The following is a 10275-nucleotide window of genomic DNA, read 5'->3' on the forward strand; positions in this document are numbered from 1 at the left end:
TTTATACTTCACAAGCGAGTCGATGGACAAATTACACGGTTTTTTCTCTCGTCCTGAAACCGACGTTTTGTTTGCAAATCAGAAATTGAATAACGTCTTTATATAAAAAGAATCCCTTATAGTTATAAAATAGTTGAGTTTGTTTCAATAAAATTTAAAAAAAAGAGAAAAATAATGTTTTATTTTAATTAATGACGCCCACAATGTGAAAAATGATGGCTTATCAATTAAAACTGAAATTGCATTATTTGTAACTTTTTTTTTTTATTGCTGATGAGATGACCTACAAAGCCGAAATCATTCCTTAAAAGAACATCAATTCCATCCCGTGTAATCTCTCCGTGTGGCACAACTATTTCATCTTAAGATCTTCTTAATTCTCTAATTCATTTCCTTCAACTCTATGGAATTACGAAATGGTGTCTTTCCCCTATAACTGCTATGTAACGTCCACCATCCAAAACGCATGTAAACCTATAGTTACACTATCTGCGTGGTCAAACTTCAAGGCAATACAAATATTTTGTCTTTACTTTAACCGCAGCTCTGATGGTGGTAACATGAACATTAGCATACCATCATAAACATTAACCAATGGAAACACCATAGTCCCCCAGTTTGTGGCAATGTACAAAAGAAACATAAGCATTTGCATCGACATGCTCACTCTTCAGCTCAGTCGCTGATGTCACTACAGTTTTGTTACTCGGTTTCTCAGATTATCGAGTTCATACACAACAACAAAGTCTTGATAATATAGAAAAACAATGGCGCCAGTTTCTTTGATGCTCGTGGTTCTGATGATTGCTACATCGTTAGCAGCTAATTGGCAAGGTGAGTCTCAGCTGAATAGATGTATTAAGATTACGGCAATTCTTGAAATGAAATTTTGAAAATATTTTTGTGTGTGAAAAGTTTACAATCTGAGGTCATAAGAAATTCTTGTCATTATTACAATAAATATAATTGAACACATAATATATTAATTTCCACTTCAACGGGCATTGGAGGACAGAGAGAGGGAGAGAAAGAGAGAGAGAGAGAGACGGGGGAAAGAGAGAAAAAGAGAGAAGAGAGTGAGATGGAGAGAGGGAAGAGACAGAGGGGGAGACAGAGGGGAGAGAGGGAGAGGGGGGGGGGGGGGAGAAGAATGAAGAGAAAGAGAGGGCATATGAGAGTGGTGTGAGAGGAAAGGAAAAAGCCTTGAGTGAGCAAAACAGGCAGGCAATGAGAAAGAGAGAGCATATGGCTCTGAATAATCTCGTTGGACACGCCCCCTATCGTCAGAGTCCAGCAGCCTAACATGTTAGCCTATGGACTTTTACCAAACAAATCGTTAAAAATTCAGTTATTGTTTAAACGAAAAGCACATCCACCCCGACGTACGTTATCATACTAGCTCTTTCATTGGAATCCTCATGTCCCATTGAATTTTGGAAGGTTACCCACCGTAATTTGGTCAAAATAGGTCGCCAGCTCGCCATTGCCTATATAACACATGTGCAACAAGTCGAAATTTTGACGCAATTTGCCACTCGATTGTAAGGGTATGAGTCAAGCACACGAAGGATAACAAGCATGAATTATCATAGATCACTTCTGACTGGTTCATTATGTCCATATCAGCCAACCCCTCACCGTAATTTTTTTCATTTAGTATAGGCAAGCATTTTGCCGAGGTAAGCAAAAACATGAATATTCATGAACGCCATGGACTATTCGAGGGGTGCAATTGTGCACCACATCAAACTCCCCTACTTTAAGTCAAGTATTTCATTGTATTATGTAGTTTGGTAGGTTTATCTTACTAACTGTTTAATTATTAGATATCAATGATAGTTTAAACATATGGAAAATATTCTTGTATTTTATATATAGCAAAGCAATCTCACATACAAAATCACTATCAAGTGTCGTCTGATCCGCCGATTGCCGTCTGCTCTGTACGTTCAAGTCACATTTATCTGTGGACTGTGATGTAGACATTCGTCATTGTAGATTAATATGATTAGCCATCTGTCATTATTAGTCTTTACTTGTTGACACACATACAATTACCACACACACGAACACTCTCACTTCCCCTCCCCCAACACACCATTTCCGCACACCCGGTTAACCCAATGGCATAATATACACCCTGCAACAAAGTGGATCATTCTAGTTTGGTAGTGCCGTCGAACTAGCTACGTTTGTGCTGGCAATGGTTCAGCAAGCGAAAATGAGACAACCGGAGCAATATGAGAGAGAGAGAGAGAGAGGGGGAGGGGAGAAAGGGAGAAAGAGGGAGAGAGAAGGGGATTAAAACATGAATTAAGGCAGATAGAGTTGCCGAATATACATGGCACTCTTCATAATCATACCTTTCTCTTAAATTGAACATTTTTGTTCTAATAATTAGCAAATCCTAATGATTGTGGGAAGACTTACCAAGGAATGAACACCATGATCATCGGCGGTGAACCAGCTGAGGAGTATGCGTGGCCATGGCAGGTTGCTATGTTCAAGAATGGCGAGTTCGTTTACTGTGGGGCATCTCTGATCGACCCGTGGTGGGTCATGACAGCTGCACATTGCGTGTAAGTTTATGACCACATAAATCTCTCTATTTTCTAATATGTTCCTGTGATTATATATATATATATATATATATATATATGTAATACATGTTTATATTATCTGCAAAATATTTTAAGTTGTAATGAAGTTCAATTTAAAAAAAGTATGCGAATACATATGTTTCTCCCCCTGTCTTTTTTAATTTAAATGTGACTGCCTGTCTTTGCCTGTCTGGTGGTATGCCTACCCCTTCTCTATCCCCTCCCCCATCTCCCCCTGACATACTAATCCCATTTATCTCCTTCCTCTCCTTTAAACGTGTCATCTGTTGCTTAAAGTCCCACTGTACTACTTGTAGCTACTTGCTCCCTCTATATAGAAAACAATGCCTAATCGGTGGCCACTGGTCCCCCATGATCCTCTTTTTTAAATGTTAATTGAGAGCTGAGTTGATGAGATAGCCACCTGTCAGTGACCACCCTGTGTGATCTGATCCCTCCTAGCCAAACTAATACAGACGACCTTTAATTATAGATTCACAAAAATGTCTTCGACTTACATGTTAGAGCGAAAGTCAATCGGTTCATAATACTCAACCGCAATCGGCTCATCTTATGAAACATTTCAAATCTTTTTCAAAAATTCTACTCTCTAGCTGTATATTTAATCATTATTAGAAATTATCTTTTGCAGTGATAGGTGTAACCTGTGCAAGCCCGAAGCATACGAGTTCAGAGCTGGATCAACCAGTCTCACTAAAGACACTGACGTCACGCAGAAACTTCAGGTCTCGAAAATCATCGTCCATCCCGACTTTGATTTCGAAGATTATTACAACTTCGACAACGACATCGCCCTATTTAAGATGAGGGAACCGTTCACACTCACCGAAGATTACCGAGTGAATACGATTTGTCTTCCTACCGGGGATATGAATGATGAGTTCGTGATCGGGCAGGATGCAATAGTGACTGGATGGGGGACGCTGGTTTGGGATGGAGGTGAGACAATTAAGCACGTCAGTGTTAAAAGTGTCTTCAACTTGATTTATTATTAATTACTTATTGGAAGTGAGGCATAATGCTCTGTCGAAAACAATTATTACAGTAAATTCTCGATACTAACCGAGCTATCCCCAGATAAAACCTTAACCTAACCCCAAATCCAATTCCAACGTTACTCTTACCTACATCTTTTACGAAATAATACTTACAGCAAATGTCCCAGGAGAAAAAGTGGCCTCTGTTCACCAATAATGACTTAGACGCCTGCCTACCATTGCACCAGTGATGCATTAGCATGGTGCAGAGCCATCTATACACAGACTTTGGCCAACCCGGTTCGAGTTGGACACAATATGGCGACTACTGCTTTGTTGGGCAAGCACAAAACAAAAGAATATACGCCATGTTGTGACCCAGTGAAACCAAGTTGGCCAAATTCTGTGTATAGATGGCTCTGGCACGGTGATGAACCCCACCCCTCCTACGTTGGAAGGTCCGGAAGAAGAACAAAAAATAAAACTTGCAGTGTGCCTTACGGTGGCACACGTGGCTGCCCATAATATCCTCCTGTTTTATTCAATATAATAAGAATGTCATGATATTTCGATTTAAGACAAATTATTTAATTACTTTGTTTGTTCGTGTTTGTAAACAGAGGAAGAATTTCCTGACGTATTAAATGAGGTAGTGGTTCCCATCTACAATCAGACACAGTGTGATGAACTTGTCGGTGACGTCACCGATAACATGATCTGTGCAGGACTGAAAGAGGGAGGTGTTGATGCTTGTTCGGTAATCACTTGGACTTCTGTCTTTTTGTATATTATGTCTGCGTTTTAGAGTACTATCTTTCCATTTGTCAAGGTTATTTTTCATATTGCCATGCCTAACGTGGAAATTATTTTTGGGGAAGGTGTAACTTTATACCATACCGTAGTCACGGGTAATTCATTTCATTCTTGCTTCGGCATGGGCCGTCATTGTCATGTAATCTACATTCTTCGAGCACTAAAAAATTCTACTCGTGGCCTTAACAAAATGTTCGCCACATAATTACATATAAATTCTATTAAGTTTGTAGTTTTATCTACCGATGTTTGCCCTATGTAAGGTGTACTATAGGGCATTGCTAGTCACCCCTGTTAAAAGTTTACAGCAATATCATATTCTTTACTTTATTAAGTATCATAGTCTCAAAGTTATTTTTGTCGTTTTTCCCCGTCCATTCTATTGTTTTAAACGTTATCTTCAAAACATGCGGCCTACATTTCGATAACGCCATAAACAAGTTAATATTGTTTTCGCCGCCGCCGCCGCCCCCTTTATTATTCAACCATTGTTTGTGTACAGGGTGACAGTGGTGGTCCCTTAGTGGCGTATCCATCGAATAACACCGACCAGTACTATCAGATTGGTGTGGTGAGCTGGGGGAATGGGTGTGGCGATCCGAATTCACCCGGAGTCTACACCAGGGTCACACGTTATGAAGACTGGATCCGATCGTTCTTTAACACCCCAACTCAAGAGTCATGTAAGTTGGACTGTCTTCACGGCGTAGCTAGCGTCCGTCGTTGAAGCTATTGTTGGGGCACTGGTATCTTGTGGGGGGGGGGGGGGGCATTGGTTTTATTAACTGATAATAATAATCAGGCACGTAGCCAGAGTTTGATTTTTTTTTTTTTTTTTGGGGGGGGGCACATACATGTAATCGATCGAGGTAAAAAAAAGGGGTCTAAAATAGTTCAACCGATCTTGGGAATTTTGGGGGCAATTTTTCTCTCACCTTCTTTTTATCCCCTTCTTACCTCTCCTCTCTTTTCTCTTCCCCTCTCCTCTTCTTCTCTTCCCCTTTCTCCATCTTTCTACCTTTCTCTGTCTCGCACTCTCTCTTTCCCCCTTTCTCTTCTTCTCTTTATCAGCTCTCAGTCGCTTCTTCTCCTTCTTGTTTTTCTTCTTGTTTTTCTTCTTCCTCTTTTTCCCTTTTTTTTTTCTCTCTCTTTCTCTTTCTCTCTCCTCTCTCTGTCCCGGTTTCTCTTGTGTGAATGCAATCAATAATGAAATGAATAATTCTGTATTTCTCATTTTCTAAACCTTATTTTAGATGTACCATGCATTTGTACGGAAGAAGAAGAGAAAGTGTCCTCTACGATCATAGCTGTCATTTCTGTGCTATCAGTTTTGTCGGCCATTTTCATAGGAACCAGCATTGGCCTCGGATTATATTTATATAGACAAAACAAAAAGGGTAAGAGGAAAACTTAATCAACTGCAGCATCTTTTCATTAAAAAAGTCCTTTCGAAATTACCAAACTTACGCTATTCAATTTATCAAAAGTTATTTCCTTGTCTGCTATTATCTAGAGCAATTTTGATGTAGTCATATCTAGAATGTTAGTAGTATTGGTGAAAAAAAAATGTATTATTCAGATTTCATGGGTCATTGTGTCAATCATAGATTTGTTACCTATCATAATTTGTTATATCACAACAACAATGAATATATATAAATAAACAAAAACACACTGCCCCTTTTAGAATGAAAAGGACTGATCATTTTTTCTCTTTCTCTCTCTTCATCTCTTTGTTTTCAGAAGCTGGCAAATAGAGGGCGTCATTATTCGAAACCGTATTGAACGCCAACAACATCCGAAGCGGGTAATTGTCCATGGGGTAGGGGCCAAGGAAGTCGTCAAACTCGTCATATTTTCTACATAAGATTTGTGATAAGAATATAGAAAAATGGATGAACAGGATGAATAAATATTCTTAAGAATAAAACATGTCCTATTCCAAATTGTATATTATTCTTAAGACATTGTTCCTTTTTAAGTCGGATGTAAAACCGAATAAACAAATTTGTCATGTTCCCTTTTTTGCGAAAATATCTATGATTAATCAAGATTATCAGCGATGGTAACACCCTGTTGAAACAAAACACTTAGCAATCTACTCGAATAAAACACATTATATTCCGCGTGTCACGTTTGTTTGTCTAGCTATTATCATTAACAAGTCGTTGACACAGTTTGCTACTAGATATCATAATGGTAAATGCCAAATCTTATCTGCAAAAGGGAGTAACGTCATTTAATGAGTGATAAAGGTCAATAGCCATTTACATAACGTAATCAAATTCAATGCATACATCTTTGTTACGTACCTCGTTTGACACATTATAGTATGTCAGCAGGCAGCATGAATATAATGCAAATTGTGTATATTTCGTGTTGCAGGACAAATTTTTAACCGACCTAGCAACAACTTATGTTTGCAATTCGCATTATGACAATAGAATTACAATATATAATAAATTAAAAGTATAAGCTCGTCGCTATTGGAAATGATATATTTGCAATAGGCCATTTTCGACGTGTAATCAAATTTAATGCACAAATCTTTCTTAAGTGCCTCGTTACAAATGAATTACTTCACCTCTTACAAATAATCGTATTTCAATAGTCAGAATTCCAATTGCATACATTAATTGTTGTTTCGTAGGACAAACATTATGGCTTGTTCTACCTAACAACACGGAAAATATTAAAATCGCATTCTGACTACTTAAACACAATTATTTGTAACATGTGAATGGAATTATTTGTAACGAGTCATTTGGCAAAGATTTATGCATTAAATTTGATTACATTACGAAAGTGGCCTATTTGCAGGTTGCGGTCTAAATACAAGTTTATGTTATTTTTTGATCTAAGGATCATTCAGAACCTTGCCATTTCTTACGTTGCTACTTACGCAACCATTCATCATGACGACACATCGGAATTTCGCTCTTCATCAACCCACTGTTGTTGTGATTAAAATGGACTTACTGCCTTCTGGTCGCAAACAAATCCATGACGGTGGTAGCGAGTTCCAAAGGTGGACAAGATTAAGATATGACCTTATGAACCTGCATGCATCCTCGTGATATGGAATATTCCACTACTAATGACGAATATCATTGTTTTCTTACTCCATTGCACTCATCTGTGCAAGCATTATGTGCGTCTTCGTGGTCGTATAGACCATATGTGAAGCATACGCCATGCAATGATTTCTGAGTCCTTTAACCTAAACCAAAAAACTGACTTACAATCAATTTCGTTAAATAATTCAGTCTTATCCCCAATCTTACTGGAATGGATTGTATCTTACCATTAAGTGTATCTATCTGTATTTTACGATGTATTGTAAAGTGACGATTGATTGAATTAGTTCCTATTAATTTAGGGGAGATACGATATATTTAACATTTTACTTTTGATGAAGACGTCAGCTCAAGCTGTGCTTATAACGAACCCTTTTTGCTAATGTATGATTTTATGTGACCACACATATTACAAATCATATATTTATGATAGCGTATATGGGAAATAATTGAACTTCAAATCAAAACTTCAAATGCAACTTTTTATGTTACAGGGCCCTAAACAGATTTCCTTGAACATGTGTAAATAACAGTATAATCAAAATGTTTTAAAAGGCTTGAGACAGGAAATCTAAAAGAAAATTGAGTATTAAAATGTCGCTTGTAAGGCTATATAAAATTGAGAAGCACGTGCGCATAGCATACACACACACACACGCACACGTACGCTTTCTCGGCTTCCAATATGAAGATAAAAATAAACTGATGTGATCATATCATTTTCCATTCCACATCGTCCTTTATTTACAAATCAATTTCGTATCTACAATGATATTCAAATAATGAAACAAATTATATCATTAGATTGCTAAACAATGGTCATGATCATCACGACACAAACAAAATGGGGCAGAGAAATACACAAATGGCAACATTGATATTTCAATACTTGTGAAACTGAAAACTGCCAACACAAAACATTTTCTAAAAACACATCATTTTAGGGGGCTTTAATCATGTTTATGAGATTCTTTAAAGAAGGCCATGGTTATATCGTCTTTAAAAGCATCTCTTTTGAACCCTTGGTAACAAGTAAAACGGAAGTCATGATTGCTTTCCAATCTCGCCTGATCCCAAAGAAAAAGAAGCAAGTAGATTGTATATAACATTGCTCGTTTTAAAGCACCCCCAAAACGCTGTCAAAATAGCTACTAGGTTCTGAAACCATACGACATTTTTTTTGAAATCCTCTGGTATTGAAGTCTTTTGTGGGGTCATTTAAACTCTTCTATTCCAAATTGATTTTCCCTTCGTAGTTATGTCCAGCCATCCAAATTGGATACCAAAACATGTTGAATGATCTTTGAATTTGATTTGTCTCTTTTTCAAAAATGTGTTCCTTCTTCTTCCAAAGGGGGGTCATTACCCGCGGCTGCTATTATATAAGTAACGGTCAATGTCCGAAGACTGTCTAGTTGGTCAAACTTCAAGGCAACGCAACTGTCCTTCCTGCTTTGCTTGTACTTAACTGAACTAAAAGCATCCTACAAAAAAGTATAGAGAAAGGAGGAACTGTGAAATGGAAGAAAAAAAAGAAAAAAAAACAATGAAGGAAATTCAGTAAGACAGTCAGGAATAATTATAACGATCACAAGATGTATCTAAGAAGAAAGGTAAAATTGAGGCATAAGGAAGGTAGAGAAATCAAGGGAACAGACAGAGAAAGAGAATGAAAAGGAGAAAGAAAGGAGATAGTGAAAGAAGAAGAGAAAGAACGGAAAGAGAAAGACGGAAAGAAAAAAAATCAAGAGGAAACGGAATGTAAAGAAAGAGAGAGAGAGAGAGAGAGAGATAGAGAGAGAGATAAAAGAGAGAGAGAGAGAGAGATAGAGAGAGAGATAAAAGAGAGAGAGAGAGAGAGATAAAAGAGAGAGAGAGATAGAGAGAGAGATAAAAGAGAGAGAGAGAGAGAGAGAGAGGGAGAAATAAGTTTAAAGATTGAGATTACGACTTTAATTCATCATATGCCATGGTGATAGGAAATTAGGCCATGTACCATATAGGATTAAAATTCCACTGATAAAGCTACGTACAACCAGACAATGGGGCTCATAAACCTAGATATATTGACGTTGTAAAAAGTATATAGGCCTATAGAAATTACGCAATTTAAGGTCACTATTCTATAATAGTGAAGGTCACTTTTGAGCACTCCTATGTTACAATATGAATCGTAATATAATCTCTACATCCACAAAGTAGATCCTCTTTCTAATAAGTGTAGTATATTATTTACAAAATAAAACAATAACAAAAGAGATCACGTGTTTTATACTGAACAACAGTGATAACGACTGGGTACAAATTACACATTTTCATTTGCACCATGAACATTGAGATTGAAGCTTACAACAAACAACAACAACAACAACATGTAAACACATTTTGATTTTAATAAGAATATCTTACATTGCTTAGAATTAGCAAAAGGAACGTATTTTCAGGTACTTATGTAACTTATTTTGGCTGTAACTCAAATGCATCGCTCCTTGGGCGTGCAGGCTTGATGGTATTAAATAAGTAATGTAAATAATTACCACGGGTTAGCATGGGAGCTAGTACAGCTGTATTCAGTCTCGTGGGAAAAAAAACGCCTTATATGATAAGGGCTAAGATAAGGGCCAAGATGGCGGATAATGGACACTCCTCGGTTCAGCCATGGTTCAACAGCCGAAGGTATAAACATAAGTGATATTGAATAACAATAATAAAAGAAAAACCTATATGTAATAGTTTTCTGATGGAGTTTGCGCGAGCAAAGTTGTCGGAGGTTGTCGAAAGTTCTCG

At 37.4% G+C, this 10275-nt stretch overlaps 1 protein-coding gene across 1 annotated transcript; it reads left to right on the plus strand.

Annotated features, from left to right (window-relative positions):
* Window positions 1–626: 626 nt before the first annotated feature.
* On the plus strand, window positions 627–5138 carry LOC763150 (trypsin-1). Its single transcript, XM_001199035.4, has 5 exons — window positions 627–834; window positions 2402–2579; window positions 3253–3560; window positions 4219–4355; window positions 4914–5138. The coding sequence occupies exons 1-5, from the start codon at window positions 768–770 to the stop codon at window positions 5136–5138; spliced, it is 915 nt and encodes a 304-aa protein (XP_001199035.1). The 5' UTR covers window positions 627–767.
* The last annotated feature ends 5137 nt before the right edge of the window (window positions 5139–10275 follow it).

Source organism: Strongylocentrotus purpuratus, unplaced genomic scaffold (assembly GCF_000002235.5).
Source record: "Strongylocentrotus purpuratus isolate Spur 01 unplaced genomic scaffold, Spur_5.0 spur5_scaffold_14, whole genome shotgun sequence".
Classification (NCBI taxonomy): Eukaryota; Metazoa; Echinodermata; class Echinoidea; order Camarodonta; family Strongylocentrotidae; genus Strongylocentrotus; species Strongylocentrotus purpuratus.

Excerpts from the sequence above, each read along its gene's own strand:
- LOC763150 (XM_001199035.4), top strand. The coding sequence starts at position 768 with ATGGCGCCAGTTTCTTTGATGCTCGTGGTTCTGATGATTGCTACATCG. Across the intron at positions 835-2,401 it reads GTTAGCAGCTAATTGGCAAG|CAAATCCTAATGATTGTGGG; the intron begins GTGAGTCTCAGC and ends TCTAATAATTAG. Across the intron at positions 2,580-3,252 it reads ATGACAGCTGCACATTGCGT|TGATAGGTGTAACCTGTGCA; the intron begins GTAAGTTTATGA and ends TATCTTTTGCAG.